The sequence below is a fragment of the Selaginella moellendorffii genome, unplaced genomic scaffold, assembly GCF_000143415.4.
Source record: "Selaginella moellendorffii unplaced genomic scaffold, v1.0 SELMOscaffold_7, whole genome shotgun sequence".
In the NCBI taxonomy this organism is placed as follows: Eukaryota; Viridiplantae; Streptophyta; class Lycopodiopsida; order Selaginellales; family Selaginellaceae; genus Selaginella; species Selaginella moellendorffii.
The window spans coordinates 1,543,629-1,567,381 of NW_003314268.1; the positions used below are offsets into that span (position 1 = coordinate 1,543,629).

The window sequence follows — 23,753 nt, forward strand, 5'->3', positions numbered from 1 at the left end:
ATTGTATTGTGTTTTTCCACACTTGGAGTTCAATGAGGAGCAAGCCAATTAGGATCCCAATTGCCACTTTGTTGCAACCAAATTCAATATTCAAGAACCAACCATGTTATTCGTGGTAGTTCAGGGCCCCAAACCTCCCCAGCATATGTGAGGATAGTGATCACTTTTGTGTGGTAATACTGTCTACATTCATCCCATCCAAAAATACCAGCTTGCTTAAGGTCACTCTGGGGTGAGTAATATGCTCTTGTGGCTGCTTGGATGCGTTCTATTGTCTCGACCTTCCAGGGATTCTTTTGGCAGACTATATACCCAAGGTATTTATAATTTTCTACTTTGACCAGCAAGTGATGTTGGTAATAAAGGTCATTGTCGTCACTTCTGTGTTGCAGATGGCCAAATACCATAACTTGTGTTTTCGTAGTAGTGCAGCAGAAGGTTGCAAGCAAGTCTCACACCTGCAAAAGGTGCCTCACACCTAGAACTGTTAATTCCGAAAGACAACAAGACCTCAACCTAGACCTAGACAGTTCTGGTTTGCATCTCCTAAGGTGTTGAAGCAGTGCATTGAAGCCATAGTGCATTTCTTTGCAGTGAACACCAATCTGAGCTCAGTGACATCAATTGCCATTAATTAAAGGGATGACACCAGAGGATCAAAATTCCGAGGTATATCAGAGGGACTAGGACACAAATGCCTTCAGAAGCACCTGCTTTGTCATTTTTTATGGCTCCCGCCTGAATTGAATAAAACCTAGAACTTTGCAGCTACGAAAAGGGCATGACATATTTGGGCTTAAATGTGAGCTAGCCAATTGGCTTGGAGAATGGCGGAGCTGGTGGCCTCTATTTTGGTAAGATGGTTGACAATAAGGTCGCTAGTAGTGGTCCCCCCCCCTGGCTGGTGCCCCCTCTCGGTCTGTCTTGCGCTTGGCATGGGGGAGGCACTTCAACACTGACATGATCTATAGGAGACATCTATATTTGCTTCTACTTCAAATTGAGACACAAGTAGAGTAGCTTAACCAGAGGGTGGTATGCCTGATTTTTGTATTAGTCCCTTTGGGACATTAGAAGATGTACATATATGTTCATTAAACACAAATTAACCTCTTAGATCACTTGGACTAAGAGTGTAGTGATGAACTCAATCAATTGGAGTGTAGAAGCAAAACATTTCTTTGTGTCTTTAAGGCATTGAGTGTGGTGGTTTTTGGCCGTGAGCAGTCATGGTCTACTGCCTCCTAGATCAAGACACTAACTTCCATGAATTGGCAACTAATACCATCCACTCGTCCACTGCATCACAGATCTTGCTGCTACTCCTTCTGAACAATGCAAGTAGTGGCAGCAGCCACACAAGCAACAGGTGTACCCACTAGAAATAAGTTTATATGTCATTGCCATGAACCCTAAGACCAGCTTCAAGAAATATAACAAAAAATAATAATGCCTTTTTTTGAGTGCTTAGGATATATACTGTATTTACCTTATGATATTATATATGTATATATATTTACAGAACATACACTTTAAATTGTAACATAGATATGGATAAATTAGAATTTAGAAATAAATGATTGATAACTGTTTTTTGAATTTTACTTCAACGTGATAATTTGATAAATCACATGATTTCAAACTTAATTTATATGAAGCTTTTTGGTTTTCTTGGGATGGTAGTGAATACACCTAGAATATGGTTGGATAATCTAGAATATTTTACCATCTAACGGTTGTTATTCATTTAGATTAATCTTGTAATTATAATTTATAAACGTGTTTATAATTTATAAAAATTCTTAATATTTTATAGTATATTATTTTTTATTCTACCATTTAAATGGTTAATATGCAATAATATTAATCCTGTGTTTATAAATTATAAACTTTTATTTAATCAATTAGATTAATAAGTAAGAATAACACTACTTTTAAGCACACCAAGTGCTGCTACATGCAATGCGTAACAAATTTCTTTCATTTTATTTATTATAGCATTATTAATAACATTTATAAATAGGAATTGTTAGTTGAAGCTTCAAAAACCTATGTTTTAAATTTTGTTTGGGGCATCATATTAGAAACAGGAAGCTCTCAGATCCAAGTAACGAGCTTCTGCAATGATAAGTATGTTGCAAAGCTGGTGACCCAGATGTATAGATATTAACGATGTGAGTAGTGTATTTGACAACCCAAGTTGAAACATAGGAATTTAGATAGAGCTTGGAATATCTTCTGCTTGATACTCACAAAGAAGGTTGTCTCTTGGAATGCCATATTTGCCAAAAGACTGTAGCATGATAAAGCCAAGCAGCATTTTCAATTGTTATATTGATTGAATCCCTAATACATAATCATTAGTTGACATGGATTATAAATTAAGGCATTGAGGTCATTGTAATCTTGATCAAGTCATTTTCCTTTAAATTCTTCTTGAATTTCATTAAGGTTGTTTTTTTTAATCATGCTTTAATACATTACATTCCTCTACATGACGCTTTATTATGTTCTAGAATGGTGGATTGTAAACTATAGTGGATTTTTACATCTCCAAAGCCTTGCACTTCTTTTGCTGCTTTTACAAATGTTTCAAAATATCAAAGTTTACACTGATGATACATTGGTAATGCTACTTGGCTTGATATCACATATATTGCTAATTCCTTGGGGCAATATCTCATAGCTCCATAAATTATTTATTGGGAGGTAGCAAAATGAGTTCTTTGATATCTTAATGGCACTATTAATCATGGACTCGTTTTATGACATTAATAGCTTACACTAATTCAGATTGGGTTAGTATAATAATAACTTTCATCAATCTACAAGTGGCTTTTATTTTCATAAAAATTCTGGTGTTGTCTATTGATTTCCTAAGCATGAACAACATTAGCAATATCTTCTACAGAAGTAGAATATTTTACAGCTAGTCTAACTACTTGAGAAGTCATATGGTTTCATAAATTATTTACTAACTTGGGACATCCCCATGTCCTTATATTGTGATAATCAATATACTATTGCTTTAGCTAAATATCCAGCTCTTTACTTCAAGTCTAAATGTATTGACACATACTATCATTATATTCAATTTGAAGTACCAAAGAGGAATGTCATTATAACATCACATTGTCTTCTAAACTGCAGTAAAGAGTGAGATCTTTTGGATGTTCAATTGTTTGTTATCTCTTGATAAAATTACTCTCCACACTTTATTACTACAAAAGATATGGTAGTTGATATATTTTATAAAGGGTCTTTCGCTACTTTTATCTTGAAACATTGTGTTGGTTTTGGCATTTCAATTGTCATTACTGCCTAAGGCTAAATTGTTTTTCTGGTTAATGGTATAAGTCCATATTTTTTATTAATTATATCTATAATCTTGGGTTTTACCTGGAAGCTTGTTGTATCTACATTTCTATAAACAAATTATTTTATAAAAAATGTAGGGATTTCATGTTAATTAAAATATTGAATTAGACTACTATAAACTAGTCTTTTAATCTCTAATAACTACATAAGGGAGGGTGCTAGTCCATATCACAGATATAACATTTGAATTTTTTTTTGATTCAACGGATTATATATTAGAGATTCAGTCAAGATAATATATTAATCTATATAAGATTGAGTCTATGTCCAAGGCATTCAGTCAAGATAATATGTTAAAGTTGACATGTTTCCCTTAGGATTATGTATTAGGGATAGTTAAAATAATATGAGTAAGAGCTTGTACCAAAGCCATAATGTTGAGATTGAGCTAGTGCACTTTGACAATTAGGTACTTGGATTTATATTGTTTTCGACCATTTTGTTTTTGTCCAGATGAAACTAGTGTGCTTTGACAATTACTACAATGTGCAAAGATACTTGGGTTTATATTGTTTGCATTTTTGTCCAGATGACTATATCATTACCTTCGTTCGTATGGATGCTGGTCATACTACCACAATTGATCTTCTTACGACACAGATGTTTTGGGGTGGATATGACAACCCCTTTATAGTTGAAGTGATTGCTGGTGATCACATCTTGGGACACATTTGTTTTCATTAGCTCAATCATCCTTTCTCTAAAGAGAGGATTTTACCTCCACAAATTGATGTTTTTGAAGGATTGCTTATTGGTGGTATTGCATCTATTTTTGAGATTCAACATTTGGCTTTATTCCAATATGTTAGTGGTTATGAGAGTTTTCCAATTTCTTTCATATTTCTGATACTTTTGAATGGGGCCAAAGTATCCTCGATTTTGATGATCAACGAATAAGCAACCCTTCAACATCATCAATTCCTAGAGGCATAATTTTTTAGAGAAAGAATGATAATGTTCAAGAGAGCCACAATGAAAACAAATGTGTCTCAAGGTGCAAGCACTAGCAGTCACTTCAACTAGGCAGGGTTGTCCCAAAAAATTGTGCCATTATGGCTTTGGGTATAAGCTCTTTATCCAAAGACTTACTCTCAGATACCATGTTATCTTGACTGAATCCCGGCAATGTTCCAAGCTTGTGGTTTTTGGAAGAAGCTTAATCCATGTTTGAGAAAATCAACAAGCCAACATTGTATCATGGACCACTCTGCTTCAAGCATGTACCCAAGAGGGTCTTTGACTTGATCCCTAAAAGGACATGGGAAGCACGAGGAAGCAAAATTGATGCCAACAAGAGATATGGTAACTTGGAATGGATTGATCCAAACTTCGGGCAACTCGGGCAAGCCAAGCAGATGTTTGACGCCATGCCCGAGAGGAATGTCGTCTCTTGGACTTCCAAACTCTACGCTTACTTTCAAGGTGCGTCCACCGTGTACAAATCCATGCCTGAGAGGAACTTGCTCGCTGGGAACTCGCTCATCTCGGCCTATGGACAAAGCGGCACCTTAGAAACCGGCAAGATGAGATGAACACTTTTGCTTGTTTAAAATGAGAATTTGCCATGCTTAAATCCTTTGGCCCAAGTCAGATGTTTTACAAAAGAGATTTGATCAACTCCACTGGTTAGTGCTACCTCTAGAAAAGAAAAGAAAAAAAAATCAATCAAAGTCACTTGAATCTTCCTTGTCCTTCATTGCTGTTCCTGTTGCCTGCTTGATCAGATCGATCGATCAAACTGGCGACGTATGCGAAGTTGGATCCGACGAAGAAGTGGGAATCTCCGGGCCGACTCTACACCCCTCGAGCATAAACACCACCTCCGTCATGGCCGGCCTGTCAATAGGATCCGGAGCAGTGCACAGCAGCGCCACCTTGACGGCCAGCAAAAACTCCTCCCACTCGGCCGACTCTGGATCCAACTCCAGCAAGCTCGGATCAAACAGCTCCGAGATCGGCCCACTCTGGAGCTGCCGCTTCACCCACTTGACGATATCCTCGTCCTGCGTGAACATCACCGGCCGCCTCCCCGTTAGCAGCTCCAGCAGCACGATCCCAAAGCTGTAAACGTCCGACTCGCGCGTCAGCTGGCCCGAGACGGTTGCTTCCGGCGAGACGTAGCCGAGCGATCCCAGCGGCGTGGTCGAAGAAGTGGAGGGATCCATCGGAGTCACCGCCATGGCCTCGAGGCCAAAGTCCGAGAGGTGTGCCTCAAAGTCGGCGTCGAAGAGGACGTTGCTGGGCTTGACGTCGCCGTGGACGATGGGAGGCTCCTGCGTGTGGAGGAAGGAGAGGCCCCGAGCTACGCCCAGCGCGATCAAGTGCCGCATCGGCCAGTTGAGGACGTGACCGTCTTGGTGCGACGCCTCCTGGAGCAGCGCCGCCAGGTTCCCGTTTGGCATGTAGTCGTAGACAAGGAGCTTGACGTCGCCGCGGATGTAGTAGCCGCGCAGCACCGCCAAGTTCTTGTGTTTAACCCGGCCAACTTTCTCGGCCTCGCTCCGGAACAGGCTCTCCTCGATCACGCCGTCTGGGAGCCGGCGGATCGACAGCACCGTCCCGTCTTGGAGGCAGGCCTTGAAGACGATCCCGTAGCGCGTCCTGCTCAGGACGTGCTCCTCGTCGAACTGGCCGGTTGCTTCCAGGACGCCCGAGTATGGGATCGGGCTGTAGAACATGACCAGCTTCTCCTCCGGCTCGGACAGCTCTAGAGGCCGAGGTGCCGCGGAGCGTTTCTTGGCGAGGAGAAGTATCGCGAAGAAGCAGACGACGGTGACGAGTACCAGGCACAGCACCCCAACTCCTACTGCTATTCCGATCACCGCCTGCTTGCTCAGCCGCAGCATCTTTCGCCTCCTCGGGCAGTCCTGAAGCGGGGCTCCACACAGCGATGGATTCTCGGCGAAGGAACTCGAGCCGAACTGACTTCCAAGTTCTCCTGGGATGACGCCTTCCAAGCTGTTCCCAGAGACGTTGAACACTCTGAGGCGAGTGAGGTTTCCGAGTGACTGTGGGATCTTGCCGGTGAGATTGTTGCCGGAGAGATCCAATTCTTGTAGCTGGTTGAGCATGCCAAGGAGAGAAGGTATGCCACCCGCCAGTGAGTTGTCTTCCAGGTGTAGAAACTCCAAGTTCCTGAGCACGCCTAGCTCGGGAGGAATCGCCCCGCTAAGTTGGTTACTTCCAGCGTCGAGGCTGCGAAGATCTTTGCATCCGACGACCTCTGCTGGCATGGACCCCGCGATCTTGTTACCATGCACGTCCAGCTTCTGGAGCTTCGACAGTCTGCCGAGCTCAGGCGGCAAGCTTCCTCGCACGCTCGAGTTCCGGAGCTCTATAGAAACCAGGTTGCTGCAGTTGCCGATTTCTGGAGGGATGTCACTCGATAGCAAGTTGTTGGACATCGAAAACGACGTGAGCTGCGCCAGGGAGCCAATGCTGGATGGGATCTGCCCGCTGAGAGTGTTCCCGCTCACGTTGAGCAGCCGCAGACTCGCCAGATCACCAATTTTGGCTGTAACCGAGCCGTTAAGAAAGTTGTTCGACAGATCCAGCGACTGAAGCCGCGTGAAACCTGTCAGGCTTTGAGGAATGCCACCGGTAAGCTGCTGGTTGCTAAGATCAAGCACCACCAGCGCCGGAAACTGGCCCCGAACGAATCCTATACTTCCAGAGAGGTTGTTCCGGCTGAAGTCAAGAGCTTGGACCCTGCCCAGCGGCAGGCCCGGTGGTATACTTCCCGAGAAACCATTCCTGCTGAGGTTGACCACCTGAAGACTAGAGGACTGTAGCAGCGACGCTGGAAGTTGGCCGCTAAGATTGTTGGCAGCAACAGAAAAGTTCGTGAGCTGCCTCAACGAACTAAACTGCACGGAAAGCTCACCCGAAAGTTGGTTCTCGTCGAGCAGCATAACGGTGATAGCGGCGAGATTACCGAACTCGGATGGAACGGGTCCGGTCAAGTTGTTGCGAGAGAGCGAAAGATGCTGGAGCTGCTGGAGCTGGCCGAGCTGGGCGGGAAGAGACGATGATAACTGGTTTGATTGAAGATCGATGAGTTGGAGGTTCCTACATTGGCCAAGCCCAGAAGGAATAGATCCGGATAAGCCGTTGAACGAGAGATTGAGCTGCTTCAGCTGGAACAAGTTTCCAAACGAAACAGGAATGGAACCTGTAGTTTTGAAATAAAAGACAAGCTTTTAGCACTGGAAGAAAACAAGGAGACGAAAAAAGAAAGAAAGAAAGAAAAAAAAAAAAAAATCGTTCTCGTACCAGTGATGTTGTTGTTGGCGATCTCGAGTACTTGCACATTGGAGAGGTTGCCGAGACCTTCCGGAAGAAATCCTCCAAGCCTGTTGTTCGAGGCAGCAAAGGTCTGGAGATTTTTCAAGCGACCCAGCTGCGATGGGAGCTGGCCAGAGAGTGCATTGTTCCCGAGGATCAGCGAGAACAAGCTGCTGCAGTTGGAGAGAGCCGCAGGGACAGTGCCGCTGAGATCGTTGGAGCCCAGCACGAGACTAGCCAAGAAGAGGAGCTTGCCGAGAGTGTCTGGGATGCTCCCACTTAATCTGTTCTGCGAGACATCGAGCGAAGATAGTGACGAGCAATTCCCGAGCTGCGAAGGAATCACACCTGTGAGCTGGTTGTTTGACAGGTTGAGCACCCGGAGGCTGCTCAATCCGCCAAAGAGGGGTGGAATGCCTCCGCCCAGAAGATTGGAGGACAAGTCCAGAACCATGAGACCCTGTAAGCTGCCAATGCCGGCTGGAATCGGCCCAGAGAAGAGATTTCTACCCAGAACCAGGCTCCGGAGATTGACGAGGTTGCCTATCGACGCTGGGATGGTGCCGTTGAATCGATTCGAGTGGAGGCTCAATCGTCGCAGGCCCACGAGATTGCCGATCTCATCTACACGGCAAGAGAGGATGAAATCTCTGGGAAGAAGAACGAGACACGAAAATGGAAAGATTACCTGAGATTGCTCCTCGCAGCTCCAGGCCAGGAAGGCGGAGCTCCACGACTCGGTTGTTCAAGCAAGAAATCCCACGCCAGGAGCACGGCGCGGTGGTGGAGTTGATCCATTGAGCCAGCGCTCCCTCCGGATCATTCAGATTGCTCTTGAAGGCGATGAGAGCCGCAATATCGCTCTCAGCCGATCCTCCCTGCGCCGCCACGAGCTCACCGCAAAACCCCCAAACCAAGAACGCGAGCAGCAGCAGCGCCGCCATCGCCTCGGACGATCTTGCGACGACGCTCATCCCGCAAGATTCGTGCGCGCCGCCTTCCTTCTCCTCATCCCGAAATATCGCGCGGCGACCCGGATTTTCGAGCCGCCATTCCCTGCCCTCACGAGCGCTGCGAAGATCACACTACCCTAGCTCGCCGCGGCCGAATCAAGAAGGCGGCAGCGCTCTCTCGGGGGAGCTCGCTCATCGATCAGACAAGATCACGAATGCTCGTCCGCTAGCGCGCAGCGCCATGGATTGAATCGATCGCTGCCCGGATTCTCGCCTCGCCGCGCACTCCTATTCCCCGCCCCTGGCCGTTGTTTTCTTGCACTGACGAACGAGAGCTACGAGTAGAGGGCACAATGTACGCATATTCCAGCGTATACGTTACTGCCACAAGCAAACAGACGCGTCAGTTAATTTAACCCCGCTCAGTTAGAATTTGACTCGCGCCTTCGTTCGCGCCTGATTTTACTGCGATGCTTTCGCCATAACGTCACGTCCTCCTACCCATAGACCCTAAAATTTAATCGCCACATTGGCGCCAACTTTGGCATTATCTAGATTGGTGCATTCTAGAAACCATGGAAAATACCTTTGAGCCTTTACGAATTATTTGATCAATCGAGAACATCCATGGATCGCGATGTATCATGCGACGTTTGCCCCACCTCACAAAGATTCCTTAAAGATGTTTTTGTCCCAAAAGAGCCCCTGGGTTTGATTGGATTGGAGGGGGAGAGCGAGCGATCCAAATTCCTTGCAAAGGTTTTTGGCGAGAGAGAGCGATAAGGTATAGTAGCAACACGAATGAGAGCAAGCTACGTGACACGACTCGGACGGCCAGGATGGAGCCCACAATCCGACGGACGGATGCGCGCCATGTGGGCAGCCTGTCGGGTGTAAGATCGAACGGCCAGCGGTGGCAGGGACCCTCGATCCGCGGGTTTTCCGGCCGTTGGTCGCGCTTCCCAGATTCCGGAATCCAGGACGCCAAGAGCGCTTTCAAATGCGGTAGAATCCAGCCCCCGTCCATTTCACTGCCAGAGACCTCTTCTATCGCTCTTGCTTATGACACTGCGAAGAACACAGCGAGGCACTGGAGTGGTAACTTTGATGATCAGTGGTACCTGGTAAGGAGAACTGGCTTGGTTCAGTCTGCCCGTCCCTCTTCAATTCATATAAAACTTATCCTTCCCGCGAAAAACGAGTATAAAAATCGCTGTTGGAAGCTTGCCTGCGTAGGAATGGAAAGAAAACTGCGAAGAACTCTAAACTCTATTGCTTTGCGGGAAAAGTACCTACCAGCCTGGGCTGCGTCGTTTTCGTGCCTGCTTCCACTCTTGGCTGGAAAACACAAAGATATTAAAACCAGCCACGATCAAGCGGAAGAAAGATAGAAAAGCATGGAAGCTCACCTGATTGATATTGATACCGAGTAGCCATTACTGCTGGGAGACTGAGAAGCAGAGTTTGTTACGCTGGAGCAAACGGTGTCTGCGTTTCCTGTTCTTCATCCCAAAGTCGTGACGTATAAGTCCACTGTGTATAGACAAGCCCTTCAAAACTCCTCCCGAGTCCGTATCTTACTCGCTTTGATCCGCCGGGTTCTTTCCAACTTTGGAAAACATTTCGCTGCCAAGTTCTTTGGTACTTCACGGGCTCTCCAGAGTCGATATAGTTATATACTTCGAGGAAGAGGACGTGTGTGTTCTTGGCGAATCCAGCGCATGGCGAACCATAGCTAGAGTTCTTTTTCAGTGTGTCGTTGCGGAGCTTCATAAAAACGAGCTTGTCACCATGTGTATGAGTGACACCTTCAATCATGGAAAGGAAAAATATGCTGAGGGAACGAAGTTGAAAATAGAGGAAGCACTGACCTTGTTTTGTCTGGAATGACTTCATTGCTACGTGGCCCTTTCAGCAGTGTTCCTTCGTCCAGTTCTAGCATACTACCTGTATTGAATACGACTGCCATCCAAATGCTGTTTGTTGATTTGGCATGAGCAGTGCCTCCTTGGCATTACCCGTGCCAGACAGTAGCATAGCTCAGCAGGAAGTTCACGTCGCAAACTTATGATGAATTTCTTCGAAGTAACAGCAAGCGATCCTAGAACAACCAGCCAAAACATGTCAATAAATCAATCTTACAAGGGCATTCAGCTTCTGGCCACGTTATCCCCTAGAACTGAAACAAATCCTTCTGTCATAAGCGTATTCAACGCAGTTTTGAGCTGCAAAAAAAGAAAAGTATAAAATCTGAGGCTTAACATGAAACAAAGAAATTTACATCTTGTAAGCTCATCTCCTGGTTGACATTCGCTCGAATGTCTTCAAATAACTGCATTCAAAACCAGAAATTGAAGCAAAAATACAAAAGTCATAAAAATACAAAGTAGACCTCTGTTATTCGTAAGCTCGCTCCTGCTTGAATTCTGTCCATGATGAACACTTTTACAGAAGAGACGACGTTCTCGCGCCTTGTGCGTTCACTGGCGGAAACTCCCGTTGTGATGAGGTCCATGTCAATAATTCCTGGTGCAGAAAACAGAAGTCCCTCTACGTTTGTGAACAAGAATTTCAGTACCTGTGGAATGATCAGTAGCCGATTGCTGTAATGCTACGTCCAACAATCTCAATGCTTCGACCGTGTCGCACTCGTCAACCTGCAGTAGAATTAGGATAACTAGGAGCTTTGAACAAAAAGTTGTTGGTACCGTTTCAGAAAAGCGCATTCGTGCAAGAGCTTCACTTATTCGAATGAGACTTTCGAGCTGACGAGGTGTGGCTGTTATTACCTACATCCTGTACCGTTTAGCCTAGAATAAAACGAAGACAAAGTTCATACCTTCTTGCGACTTCCAGGAAAGTTTCCTCGTCTTCTCATGTTCACATATCCCTCAATCAGACGTTCTGCAGCCTCATTGGACAATTTTGGGTGTATACGCTGCCTAGCATACGTGATATATGCAGCTATTGTAGGCAAGTCTAGTGCTTCGAGCAATTCAACCTGAACCACAACTTTGATTAAACACGAATGATGGAAGACACGTAGCCTTACCTCCGGATCCTCGTAGTGCAAAGCAACCAGGTGCCTGGCTAATCGCCGGTCTGTCTGTTCATCCGGCTTATCCAATACCAAATATATAAGATCGAACCTGAAGAATTAAAACATGTAAACAACATCAAGAAAGGATGAGTTTCACCTGGATAATAAGGTTGGAGGAAGCTGGATGTTGTCAATGACAGACAGTCGTGCATTATAGCGAGACCCACTGGGATTGGCACAAGCTAGAACTGATGTCCGAGCATTTAGAGTGGCGATTATTCCAGCCTTAGCAACAGACACAGTTTGTTGTTCCATAACCTGTAAAACAAAATGCAACGATGAACTTGCAATGTGTCTTGTACCTCGTGGAGCATGCTTCTCGCGTTTTCAGACATCTTATCAAATTCATCTATGCAGCAGATTCCTTGATCACTCAGAACCAGAGCACCACTTTCTAGAACCTGATAACAAAAGCAAAAGACTGTTCAGAGGAATAGTTTCAAACAAATGCTTACAGTTTCTCGAGTTTCAGGATCTTTGGTAACATATGCTGTAAGACCAACCGCAGAACTACCTCTACCGCTCGTATAAATTCCACGAGGAGCAATCTTATGCACATACTGAAGGAGCTGAGATTTGCTGGTCCCTGGGTCTCCAACAAGGAGGACGTTTATGTCACCACGAAACGAAGCTCCTGACGAAAGCTTTTTCGTAGAACCGCCAAACAGCTGCAAGAGAATGTTATAAGAAAAGCCGATTTATCCAACGGACTCACCTGGCAAAGAAGACCCTTCTTTATGTCTTCCAACTCCCATATGCTGGGAGCAAGGGACCTCGTAAGCTTTTGATAGATATCAGGAAGCTTCGAAAGTTCCTTGAGCTTGTTAATCTGAAATCTTTCTCAAACAGTGGTGTATATGAAAAAGATGCGTACCTTGGCTTCATAGACAGCCGGAGAGGTATCTGTCTCTAGGAAAATCTCATTATTATCAAACTCAACTCCACCATGCATCTGCATACGCGATTTATCTGCCTTTTTCACATGAAGGCAATCAATGTAGGTCTGTAATATGTAGGTGAGAAATGCTGTAACACACGAAAATATTTTTGTAAAACACCTTGTATAGAGACTTTAGAGTCCGTTGATTTGGTCCAACGCGCACTGCCATGGCTCTAAAGACACCAGTCACCTGAAATATCCTGAAGTTGGGTACACAAACAGTTGCAACGAAATACTTTACCTCCACACGATCACCTGGTTTCGCAGCATCGACTAACTTGTCATGCATAAGAAGACTAACTGTGTGAGGAGTTTCCCCTTCAGGAATAGCATCTGGTGTTTCTTGTAGTCTTACAATCTGCTTGTCTGTGAAGCTGAAGAGGAGAATAGTCTGCCTTAATAATTTTGTTTTCGACAGAGAGGAACTTACGTGCAGCGATTATGAATCATTGTCATGGAGTTCACGGCAGAGCACGCAGGATTCGCGCATTTGGACGGCTCGTTTACACGACCTGCAACAATAGCTTGATATAGAACAAGGACAAGAAAAAGATTCACCTCGATCAACCGGTGTCACTTCAGGAAAATGGCCGCACATGAGACATTGAAAAAATGCTTCCTTTATCTCTGGTATAACTGAGCTGCACCTTATGATCATTCCCTTCACGGAAACGAGCTTTTCAATATCGGAGGGATTTAGATCCCGAAGATTTGTGCTCAGTTTCAAATTAAATATTCTTGCCTGAAAGAGTTTCAGGTTTGGGAAAAGAAGAAAAAGGAAATCAGGTACCTGAATATGATTGTTCCAGTCCGGCCTACGTTCTCTAGCTATGTCTCCCACAACCATATCAAAAAGCGGAATAACCTCAAGCGGATAACGGACAACTTGAGAGTAGAGCTCCTCGTTGTAGGCAAATATATTCTGAGCATCAATATTTAGCGAGCGTCCTTCTAGTTCGATAACCTGCACCCACAGTTCACCCTCAAGGACGATCGATGGCAAGTTTACATTTTTACCTGATCTAAAAGCTGGATATACTTGGCCTCCACAGCCTCTGGGCTTTCACGAAATCTTTCAAAAAATAAATGCATAGCTTCGCGGGTATCGTCGATGCTAATGTTGGTACCCCAGACATAAGTTTTCGATCCCGGATCCTCAACTGGGGCCTGAGAAAAAACCTTCAGTTCAAACTAGAAGCACAACAATGTAGCACAAGTAAAAGTTCACCCCTTCGGCTTGTGGCTCGGCTTCTCTTGCACGGCCTCCAGTAAACTTAAAATAATTTGGCGTTCTATTGCCGAAACCTGGGGTTCCGGGGAGGATCGGCGTGCTGTGACCCGATGATCCAGCGCTCGGCGATTGACGCGGCCGGCGCGCCGAGCCATTGCGCGCCGCCGACACTGGAGTGGCCGGAACCCGATCGGACAGGCCTGGGGATTCTGCGAGAGAAAGAAGGCGAGCCACATTGTCAGGATTTCAGTGATTGAAGCGAGAAAAACCCACCAGGAAAGACCAGAGGCGACGATGGTTCCGCCATAGACGCCGCTGCTCCCCTAAAACCCTAGTTCTTGCTTTCCCGCGCTCTCCAGCTGGAGATTTATTTGCCGCTTAAATATTTAAATTAATAATGATTTTAACAACTAAGCTGGAGTAGCTCAGCCGGACAGAGCGTGTAGCTGTTAACCACAAGGTCGGAGGTTCGAACCTTCCCTCTAGCGTATATTTATACTTGTAATTTATACAAAATATCCAGGGGTCAAGGGTTCGAAGCCTGGGAATGGCTTTCGAACTTTAGGGTTTTGCCTAGCTATGGCGTTGTGAGGCTGGTCATGTCGACGCTATCACTTCGTTGCAGCGTGTTCTCGGAGCCATCGTCTTCCTCCACTCGCCAAAAGAGGGCTATTTCTTGTGCGTCTTGTTCCAGCTCCGAGAATTCGCGATGCAGGGATAGACGAAGCACGAAATGTAGGCTTGGAGGGCGTGTAGGAGTAGGATTTAGAGCTGGGAAAGGCGTAGGCGAGCAGCGATGGCTTTTTGCGGGGAGAAGAATTAAAGCGAGGCCGCTGCTTTGTCGAAATTCTTACCAAAGTAGCAGGACTGCGGCGACCCCATCGGATTATTATCAAGTTCTCGGGGTCAGTAGGAACGCTAGCAAGCAGGAAATCAAAACTTCTTATAGGAAACTCGCTCGAGAGGTATGATTTTCCTCCTATGCATTTCACAAGCTTGCATTTTGATAACTTTGTTGTTTTTCAGTTTCATCCAGACGTAAACAAGGAGTCCAATGCGGAAGAAAAGTTCAAGGAGATCACTGCTGCGTACGAGGTAAGAATTGGTCTTTGCATTTCTTTCCATTCGACGAAGATCATTCCCATGTAGGTGCTCTCGGATGATGAAAAAAGAGCCATTTACGATCAATTTGGTGAAGATGGTCTAAAGGGAGGAGGTCCAACTTTCACGGTAAGACACAAACATTTCGATTGATAGAGATGATCTAGAGTTTGTTTGTGTGTGCAGGATAGTCCATTCGATATTTTTGACTCGTTTTTTGGAGGTCGAAGCGGATTTGGAAGGCGCAGAGGCACTGATAATTGGTCTGGAGTTCAAGGAAACGATCTCAGGTATGATCCAACTTGCAAAAAGCTCTTCTGTCGTTTTTCTCTTTTGGATTTTATTCTTTTTATCGTGACAATGTGTGTGTGTCTCTTCTGCAGCTACGATCTGAGCCTTGACTTCAAAGAAGCGGTTTTTGGAGTGGAAAAACAGTTTGACATATGGCATTTGGAAAGCTGCGAGGCATGTAGCGGAACTGGCGCCAGAAGTAAGAGCAGAAAGAAATGCCGAGTCTGTGGAGGAATGGGTGAAGTTATGCGAACACAAGAAACAGCCTTTGGGATGTTCTCACAGGTTAGCGATTCGTCGATAACGTTTGTTTTGTTGGCTCACATTGTTTTTCTCTCTCTCAGGTGTCTACTTGTACAAACTGTGGTGGCGAGGGTGAAGTGATTTCCGATCACTGCAGAAAATGTGGAGGCAAAGGAGGTATTCGAGCGAAAAAAACGATCAAACTAAGTGTTCCATGTGGAGTTGACAGCGGGAGCACTCTCCGTGTTGCTGGTGGAGGAGATGCTGGAGAAAGAGGGTGAGCTTAAATCTTGTGCTTGTTCTATATAGTTTCTTTGTGACTGACTGTGCCCTCTCTCAGTGGTCCATCTGGGGATCTCTACGTCAATCTTAAAATCAGAGACATGCCTGGAATTCGAAGAGACGGCATCAATCTTTACTCCGAGATCTCTGTGAGCTATACGGAATGTATACTCGGGACAACGAAAAAGGTATGTTTCGCTGTTCTCTCGTATCTTAGTCGCATAAAACACAACTCTGACAGGTGAAGACGCTGGAAGGATTCTCGGATCTTCGTATTCCTGCGGGAACTCAACCAGGGGCATGTATAACTCTTCCGAAGATTGGTGTTCCAAGGCTTCGAAAGCCATCACTTCGAGGGGATCACATTTTCTCCGTCAAAGTCTTACTTCCAACCAAAGTCAGGTGGGACTTTAGCAAAACTTTCTTCCTTGTTCTTCTTCGTAAAACCTTATCTTTTTCTTCTTCTACAGTGCCGCTGAGAAAGAACTCGTGGAAGAACTGGCTCGTCTCGAGAAAGGCGCTCAATCCAGGCAAAGAAAATCCCAAAACTCCAAGAGTGAAGCTAGTACGTGGTGATCAAACACATGGTTTGTCTATAAAACATTGGCAAGTGTAAGCGTGTGTCCATCCCCCATGTGAAAGCCAACAGTGGAGATTGAATCGAGTTCTACCATCCTATCTGCCGAAAGAGCTGTGTAAGGATTCCTTTGTTCGTCTGGCAATGGCTCTGACGAAACAATCTTGGTACTTTTGGCTACATTCCTAGGATCTCACAAATTTGGCGAGGGAATCATCACTGTCCTCACTAGAAGTTTTTAGTGCCTTAGAAAAATAACTTGTTAACAATATATAAGGCGTAGCTTCATCAAATCTTAGGCCTTGAAGAGACATAGTTGTTGGAAATTTTTTGTGGATGTTGCTCTCAGCCAATGCCTCACAGCTTGGGTCTTTGGTTAGACAAGAATTTAACACATGTCCAGTTGAGTTTAAAGGTGAAGCCGGATAGCGCCATCCGATGGGGGTGGGTTATAGGATGAAAGGATAGTTGAAGCTGCTGGCGAGCTATTGGAAGACTTCAAGGATTGAGATGCCTCTTGTGGATATAAAGGTTTCCCATTGTGTCATATTCAACACGTTCAACCACAGGAAAGTGAATGAAGATTGGGTTCAACAGTTGATGTAGTCCATGCTCAAGAATCCACAAGTCCCGGACATTGGTGTTGTAATACCATATAAAAATATGGAGGGGAATGAGATCCACATTACTCACTGGTTTTATCGATGAACTGGAGCGCTCCAACGTGATAGTCTCCAGGCAACACTTACGCCTCCCAACGTGCCATAGAGTATCAAGGACAAGTTTCACTTCTGCATCGACTTCTTTTGAGAAGGTCATCACAATATCATCTACAGCAAACGCCAACAAAAGGGAGTGGTTCGAATCATACATCTGGGAGATGCTTAAACACACTTGTTTCCATTGGAAGAAGTTGGATTGTCCAAGGAAGCTCGGCACTGGAAAAGTAAAGAAGGGGATTGCTTTTCAGGTTAGTCCAATCATGATAACAGGAGATCTCTCGTACTAAATTCCTTTTTACTGCAGGACTTTGAAGAAAACCTTGAAAAAAGATTGCAATCTCACTTGCTAGTAGATGATAGTGTATCACCCTTGGTTCAATGTCATCAAGGATTATGAGAGTGGAAACCTCTTCAACATACTTGGGAAGCAAGCTGGGAAAAAGGTTAACTCTTCCACAATCTTCAGTTAAGGGCTGAAAGAGATTTTTGGAAGGGTTTTAAATGTATAATAGGAGGTTTGGCATGATTGACCAACTTGAGATATTATTTAATTTCTTATTGGGCATATTTATCCTTGTTTTGAGTTTGACTTGGGTCCCAGATGGAGTATTTAGAAAATAATGTCAAATTCCATTTTGGCCATATTATTTTTGGCGTTTAAATGCTGGAAACTTTAATATTGATCCTATATTATTCTGTACTGTTATTACTTTGCTCATTGGTTGTATATTGAGAGTTAGTTAAACTTGAAACTTGAATCCCACTTTATTGCTTTTACTGAAGAGTTAGGTTTCACACTTTGGTTAACTTCTGATAATTTATTATAAAGTATAAAGTCAAAACCACATGTGGTGCATTTAGTATTATAAGAATAGTCTCAGCAAATACTATTTAATACAGGGAGGGGATTTTGAGTGTATATTGGATGTTTATTTAGTAGTGCAATAAGATTGTACTTTGACTCCAAATTCATATATGCTATAGGAGTCTACTTCTCACTTTTATGTTTTTTTATTATAAATTTATATTAACAATATCTATGCAAACTAAGTCTAACACCACTTAAGTTGCTTATTAGTGCTTAGTATTAAAAGGGGCGATGATATCATATATTTGTCATCTTTTGGTATTTGAAGTGTGTTTTTAATTTAAACATTTGTTGATGGGATTTGAACTCAAGAACTATTATCCATATGCATAAGCATATTGATTCTAAACTTAAATTAGGTTTTTGGATTAGTTTGAGGTTGGACCAAATTAGTTTTTAGAGATTCAGAACTTTTTATTTAAAGTTTTTAACACAATTTGTTTTTCTTTAATATGTTATTAGTAGTTTATTGTTTATCCTTCTCTTGATGACAAGCTCCTGACACTAATAACTTATATATATATGAAAATAACAACAACTTTTGTTTCAATGAAAACATGTGAGATAAATATTCTCTATATTTTCATAAGCATACATTTTTTTTTAATATAAGTTATTTAAATTGCAATAATAATCCTATACAAATAAACATACTAATCATTGCATATGGTTTGCTTAAGTTAATAGAAGTGTTATTTTATATATTAATCCAATTGATCAAATGGAAGTTTATAATTTTAAACATATTTACAATTTATAACACAAGATTAATCTTATTATATATCAACCGGTAGAATGAACTAGAATATACTAAAAGTAAGTTTATAGATTATAAACTTATTTATACATTAAAAATACAAAATTAATCTAAATAAATAACAACCGTTACTTGATAAAGTATCCCAAAATATCAAAATATATTCTATGATTAGTCTTTTTACATTGAAATGTATGCTGGAACATGGGAAGGATGATTATTGAATAGCAGCATCTGGCAATCCAAAAGCTTTGGAGATCATGGTATGAGCAGAATCCCCAGCAGATGGAATGCAACCTGTGAGGCAAGCGCTTCAACTCTTCCAATTGCAACACCCGAGCAGTATATTGTTCAAAGCGTTGACTTTTGATCCTACAAAAAGCTTCTTGGCTGATATCTTAATTGGCTACCTGCAATCTGGGACGGTGTGTTCGATTCGATGCCTTGCCAAAGCCTGGTCTTATTCACCACGAGGCTTCTGGCATTTGCCGAGAAGGGGACTGAATCCCTGTTCTTTGCGATTGCTTCGAAGAAGGATGTAGTCTCCTAGACTGTGTGGCAAAACGCATCCGCTGGGAATATCAAGCTATATCTGCTGAGTCTGATGCCGCAGTGGGATGAAATCGCCTGGACGATCAGGCTACGGGCATCTGGATCGAGCAGGGTTTGTGGAGGCTTCGCAAGTTCTCAATTTCTGGCTGACCATGTTCGGCTTGCGACATCACTATCCCTTGACTATCAAGGGTGTGGAGCACCATCACCAGGAGGAGACAAAGAGCAAGGAGCTTCTGCAGGCAATTCCGGTGTACAAGAAGATCCCACATCGTCGACTGCATCGACAATGGGTGGCCGGATGTTCACAAGCTGCTGCCTTATGATCCTTACGAGAAGGCTGGACAGATTTCAGTGACAGGTAGGTGAGACGAATGAGTTGGGGAGGTTTCTTGTTTTGCCGAGGATCTGTTCAACGCCCTCCGTGCTGGTTTCTCTCGCGGGCTGCTATCTGTGCCGCTATGGATTCAGCTGGCTACATTCTCCTGGCCAACATGTACATGGAAGGGTAGGTCAGATCGATGTTGTTGCCCCTCCGTCCGTGGAACACGATTCTCAGAGCAAATGCCGAGTGTTATTTTCTGGACATGAATAAAGGTTTTTATATCTAAACAAATTTATTTTAAAATCTTTTTGTCTTAGAAGTTCCGCCTTGGCTTGAGTATGACAGGCATGCCGTGCTTTGGGATCAGGGGTCCTGTAATGACTGGGTGGTGCCGGTAATTTGGAGACAATTTAACCTCGAATCTCTGAAGGATGTTAGCAATGATTACTTTGCACTGCACCTCAGAGAACGCCCTTCCAATGCAGGTTCGAACTCCATAGGCAAATGGCATGAACGCCATGGGATGCTTGGCTGCAGTTGCTGTACCATTCTTGAAGCGGGATGGGTTGAATTCATTTACATCATCTCCCCACAGCTCTCGGTCATGATGCAGCGCAACAACATTAACGCTCACCCCCAGTCCTTTGGGAATGAACACGTCCCCCAGCATAGTGTCTTTAATGCACACCCTTGTGATGAGCGGCATTGTGGGATACAGCCTCAATGTCTCTTGCAGAATCATCTCAATCTGCACAAACAAGAACCATACAGCAAGCTCAGTTATGTGGATCAAAGGACAAATCTGATTAACTGGTTACCGTGGTTAGCTTGCTGACATCTTTGGGACTAACAACTTCTCCATCCAGAACTTGGTCAACTTCTTGTCTTGCCTTCTCTTGCCAACTGGGATGGAGAGCCAGCATCAACATTGTGAATGAGAGAAGTGGGGCCAAGCTGATAAACCCTGTAGCATAGAGTGTTTTCAACTCGGCAACAATCACGTCTTCTCTAACATCTGGCTTATCCAAGAGTTTCCCAATAAAATCAACGTTATTGCCTTCTGTCGTCTTCTTTCTTTGCTCTCTCACTTGCTTACGAACAAGGTCATTTAGCTGTTTCCGTACTTTCCACCGCTCAACGTTTATACCGAAGGGGATTAGCCTGCACCACAATATCTTCCGTAAGTCAGTACAGTTGATATGCTTTTTCCTTAAGCCACCTGTACCTGGCAAATGGTAACCAGCTCCAGGTCTCTTGATCATCTTGCAGCTTGAGCAATGTGATGTTATACTTGAGAATGTTCTGAAAGTCATTGTTTTTCAACCCCAGTGTTGTCCTCGCTACAACATCCACATTCAAGCACATGAACTCAACTTGAACATCCAGCTCCCTCTCCACGTCTCCACTGTCCTTCACAAAGGCTTCCCATTTTGCCATGACTTGGCTTGTTGCATTGTTCACAGCTCCAACCATTGCCTGTGCAATAGAGTTCAGTCAACCTTAGACTTTGATTTTGTTAATGCAGTATCACCTTGACTTCGTCAATGTAGTATCTGGGCGCTACAATTTGTCTCTGCCTGGCCCAAGCTTCTCCATTTGCATGGAAGAGGCCCTTATGAAAGATATCATCAGAAAAGACTTTGATGAAGTGGGACTTGACGAAATCCTTGTGCTTCTTCATAAACAGATCCCATATCATCTTGGGCTCTGAGATCACAATCCGGGGCTCCCGCAGCCACCAGTTCAAGTGTACGTTCCCTGAAAATCAAAGTGAATTTGAAAGCACACGAATAATGTTGTGAAATTAAATTGAAGCCCACCATAGAATTTGATGTTCTGTGCGGCCCAGGGAAGAACATGAGGCAGAATATCGTGGCTGATCTCCTTCATGTCAGGCTTCCCATACAAAACATCAAAGATGGGATTCGGAGGATTGGGTGAGCCTCGTATGCCTTGCTTCTCCATCACTGGACGGAGAGCACTGGCCACCCAATAGTAGCGCATGAGGAAGCTGCACACCATCCATAGAACAGACAATGCAAGCACGAGTGCGACAAGAAGAACCGAGATGACATCCATTATTGGTGAGGCAGAGCTGAGACGAGGGCCGTAGAGAATTTATACACCAGCAAGTATTCACAGAGCTGCCCCATGAGACGACCTTGAAAGCACGAGCCTAAGATCTTTGTGCTTGATAAGACTACTCAAGGCGGTTGTAGTTCAACAAGTGAAGTCTTTTACAGGCAGTGTTCCTAGGCGCGAAACGACCATTACGGAAAGACACGGCTCAGAGTGACAATAACAGCGACGGGCATGCTGCAAAAGCTACTCCTTTATTTGTCCTTACACAGATTCTCCTTCAAGAAACATCCTTCCTGGTTGAAGACTGTCTGGCGGGGAGGAACGTTTTTGAATCAGTACGGACTGTTTTCATGCAGCACCTGTTTACGAATTACACGCCATGACTTTCGATCACTCACTTTATTACGGACCACCCATTCGGGTCGAGATGGCGACCCGAATGGCTGGCTATAGGACGATCTATCCGGTGACCATGGATTCGGGCTTGACGTGTCTGAAAGTTCCCAAACACTATGATGGACGTTGTTTCACTCTGGTCTCGAAGATCTTGCAAGATACACCAGCAAGTATTCACAGAGCTGCCCACGAGACCAGCCAGTCATAGAGAATGAGACCTTAAAAGCACTAGCCTAGAGAGATTCCGGGTCCTCCCATGGTCCGGGTCGACCCCCGATTCTGTCAGGCCCCCTCCAAAGCTCAGCTAAATCTTCTTGCGCCTTTTTTATTTGACCTTCCAAGTTACAGGAGTAGAAACAACGTATCCGAGTGTATCTGATCTCCCACCACGTTTGGCCTTCACGAAACACTCCAGGAACGTCCTTCAAAGACTGACCCAAATTTTCAGGTCTTATAAATAGAAATGTTGAGAGTAAACACCAGAAGTGAGGGATGATGGCTCAGTTGCGAGGGATGATGGTTTGTGTCACTGGAGCATCGGGTTTCATTGGATCCTGGATTGTCAAATACCTCCTTGACAAAGGCTATACTGTACGTGGAGCAGTCCGAGATCCAGAGGATTTGCACAAGGTGGAACACCTCAAAAATCTCAAGGGGGCCAACCAGAGGCTGGAGCTCGTAAAAGCTGATTTGCTCGACAATAGCCTAGTCGCGGCAACTGCAGGTTGCCAAGTTGTGATCCACACGGCATGCCGCTGTCCAGAGGCGAATTTCCGAATCACTAATCCGCAGACCGAGCTGATCGAGCCTTCAGTGAAAGGCACACTCAACGTCCTGAAAGCCAGCTTCAGTTCTGGAGTTTCCACTGTTGTGATGACGTCCTCGGTGGGTGCCATGTATTTGGATCCAACTCGGCCTCTGGAGCAGACAGTGGATGAATCATGCTGGAGCGATGTGGAGTACCTTGTCCAGATCAAGGAGTGGTACTGCCTGGCGAAGACTCTGGCTGAAAAATCCGCATGGGAGTTCGCTGCTGCCCAAGGCAATGGTATCAAACTGATTGTGATCAACCCAGGAGTCGTGATGGGTCCAGTTCTTCAGGCCAAGCTGAATGCGAGCAGCACCCACATTCTCAAGTATCTGACCGGATGCGTGAAGAGCTACGCAAATCGCTGCCAGGCATATGTGGACGTGAGGGATGTGGCACTGGCTCATGTTGCGGCTTTCGAAGATCCAAAAGCATTTGGGAGGTATTTTCTGGCAGAGAGATCGATCCACAGGGCGAGGCTTGTGGAAATGCTGGCAGAGCTGTACCCGCAGCTCCCAGTTCCTAAAATCTGCTCGGACACCAAAAATCCTGAAGCCGTTCCACACAAGATATGCAATGCCAAAGCCCGTCAATTGCTGGAATCAGAGCTGATAAACATTGGGAAGTGTCTGTTTGATTCAGTGGAGAGCTTCAAAGAGAAGGGATTTCTGTAAGCAATTGAATAATAATATAAAATAAATGTTTTAATTCAATGAATTTGAAACAAGTTATTGAAAAAAAAATTAGACTACAAATAAATTCAGTATTTATTTATTTATTTAAGAAAAAAAAAAAAGACTTCAAAAAGTTGTCTCATACTTAAGTCTTTGGATTTGGACTTGTCCATGGATCGATTTCAAAGT

The 23,753-nt window shown here is 44.3% G+C and overlaps 5 protein-coding genes and 1 non-coding gene across 7 annotated transcripts; 3 read left to right on the forward strand and 3 right to left on the reverse strand.

Moving 5' to 3' along the window:
* Positions 1-4,902: 4,902 nt before the first annotated feature.
* On the reverse strand, positions 4,903-8,969 carry LOC9652799 (probable inactive leucine-rich repeat receptor kinase XIAO). Its single transcript, XM_024671404.1, has 3 exons — positions 8,351-8,969; positions 7,651-8,286; positions 4,903-7,549 (listed from the first exon to the last, which is right to left on the reverse strand). The coding sequence occupies exons 1-3, from the start codon at positions 8,634-8,636 to the stop codon at positions 5,112-5,114; spliced, it is 3,360 nt and encodes a 1,119-aa protein (XP_024527172.1). The 5' UTR covers positions 8,637-8,969; the 3' UTR covers positions 4,903-5,111.
* A 1,697-nt stretch (positions 8,970-10,666) lies between these two features.
* LOC9652800 (DNA replication licensing factor MCM4) lies at positions 10,667-14,222 on the reverse strand. Of its 2 annotated transcripts, XM_002966520.2 has the most exons (20): positions 14,160-14,222; positions 13,884-14,095; positions 13,673-13,822; positions 13,446-13,619; positions 13,214-13,397; positions 13,086-13,167; positions 12,897-13,029; positions 12,774-12,845; positions 12,590-12,718; positions 12,431-12,544; positions 12,171-12,383; positions 12,018-12,116; positions 11,813-11,973; positions 11,668-11,764; positions 11,455-11,616; positions 11,324-11,404; positions 11,194-11,272; positions 11,008-11,141; positions 10,897-10,947; positions 10,667-10,840 (listed from the first exon to the last, which is right to left on the reverse strand). In XM_002966520.2, exons 1-20 carry the CDS (start codon positions 14,191-14,193, stop codon positions 10,766-10,768), a joined length of 2,436 nt encoding a protein of 811 aa, XP_002966566.1. In that variant the 5' UTR covers positions 14,194-14,222; the 3' UTR covers positions 10,667-10,765. The 2 variants fall into 2 exon arrangements, with proteins under 2 accessions (XP_002966566.1, XP_024527187.1); XM_024671419.1 differs by having other exon boundaries at positions 11,455-11,764.
* A 78-nt stretch (positions 14,223-14,300) lies between these two features.
* TRNAN-GUU lies at positions 14,301-14,374 on the forward strand. The gene has a single exon. It is a non-coding gene; the product is annotated as a tRNA-Asn (tRNA).
* A 64-nt stretch (positions 14,375-14,438) lies between these two features.
* On the forward strand, positions 14,439-16,562 carry LOC9652801 (chaperone protein DnaJ). The gene is made up of 9 exons (XM_002966171.2): positions 14,439-14,851; positions 14,913-14,981; positions 15,036-15,116; positions 15,174-15,277; positions 15,371-15,563; positions 15,623-15,798; positions 15,862-15,991; positions 16,045-16,205; positions 16,274-16,562. The coding sequence occupies exons 1-9, from the start codon at positions 14,486-14,488 to the stop codon at positions 16,377-16,379; spliced, it is 1,386 nt and encodes a 461-aa protein (XP_002966217.2). The 5' UTR covers positions 14,439-14,485; the 3' UTR covers positions 16,380-16,562.
* Positions 16,563-19,917: 3,355 nt separating this feature from the next.
* Positions 19,918-21,077, reverse strand: LOC9652341 (cytochrome P450 734A1). The gene is made up of 3 exons (XM_024671509.1): positions 20,830-21,077; positions 20,441-20,765; positions 19,918-20,352 (listed from the first exon to the last, which is right to left on the reverse strand). Exons 1-3 carry the CDS (start codon positions 21,075-21,077, stop codon positions 19,918-19,920), a joined length of 1,008 nt encoding a protein of 335 aa, XP_024527277.1.
* A 1,500-nt stretch (positions 21,078-22,577) lies between these two features.
* On the forward strand, positions 22,578-23,564 carry LOC9652802 (cinnamoyl-CoA reductase 1). The gene has a single exon (XM_002966173.1). The coding sequence runs from the start codon at positions 22,578-22,580 to the stop codon at positions 23,562-23,564; it is 987 nt and encodes a 328-aa protein (XP_002966219.1).
* Positions 23,565-23,753: the final 189 nt, after the last annotated feature.

Excerpts from the sequence above, each read along its gene's own strand:
- LOC9652341 (XM_024671509.1), bottom strand. The coding sequence starts at position 21,077 with ATGGTTGGAGCTGTGAACAATGCAACAAGCCAAGTCATGGCAAAATGG. Across the intron at positions 20,766-20,829 it reads AGCTGGTTACCATTTGCCAG|GCTAATCCCCTTCGGTATAA; the intron begins GTACAGGTGGCT and ends ATTGTGGTGCAG. Across the intron at positions 20,353-20,440 it reads AAGTTGTTAGTCCCAAAGAT|ATTGAGATGATTCTGCAAGA; the intron begins GTCAGCAAGCTA and ends TTGTTTGTGCAG.
- LOC9652799 (XM_024671404.1), bottom strand. The coding sequence starts at position 8,636 with ATGAGCGTCGTCGCAAGATCGTCCGAGGCGATGGCGGCGCTGCTGCTG. Across the intron at positions 8,287-8,350 it reads GCTGCGAGGAGCAATCTCAG|ATGAGATCGGCAATCTCGTG; the intron begins GTAATCTTTCCA and ends CTTGCCGTGTAG. Across the intron at positions 7,550-7,650 it reads CGCCAACAACAACATCACTG|GTTCCATTCCTGTTTCGTTT; the intron begins GTACGAGAACGA and ends TCAAAACTACAG.
- LOC9652801 (XM_002966171.2), top strand. The coding sequence starts at position 14,486 with ATGTCGACGCTATCACTTCGTTGCAGCGTGTTCTCGGAGCCATCGTCT. Across the intron at positions 14,982-15,035 it reads AGATCACTGCTGCGTACGAG|GTGCTCTCGGATGATGAAAA; the intron begins GTAAGAATTGGT and ends ATTCCCATGTAG. Across the intron at positions 16,206-16,273 it reads TTACTTCCAACCAAAGTCAG|TGCCGCTGAGAAAGAACTCG; the intron begins GTGGGACTTTAG and ends CTTCTTCTACAG.
- LOC9652800 (XM_024671419.1), bottom strand. The coding sequence starts at position 14,193 with ATGGCGGAACCATCGTCGCCTCTGGTCTTTCCTG. Across the intron at positions 14,096-14,159 it reads GTCGCCTCTGGTCTTTCCTG|AATCCCCAGGCCTGTCCGAT; the intron begins GTGGGTTTTTCT and ends TTTCTCTCGCAG. Across the intron at positions 13,030-13,085 it reads ATGATTCATAATCGCTGCAC|CTTCACAGACAAGCAGATTG; the intron begins GTAAGTTCCTCT and ends TCTCCTCTTCAG.
- LOC9652802 (XM_002966173.1), top strand. The coding sequence starts at position 22,578 with ATGGCTCAGTTGCGAGGGATGATGGTTTGTGTCACTGGAGCATCGGGT.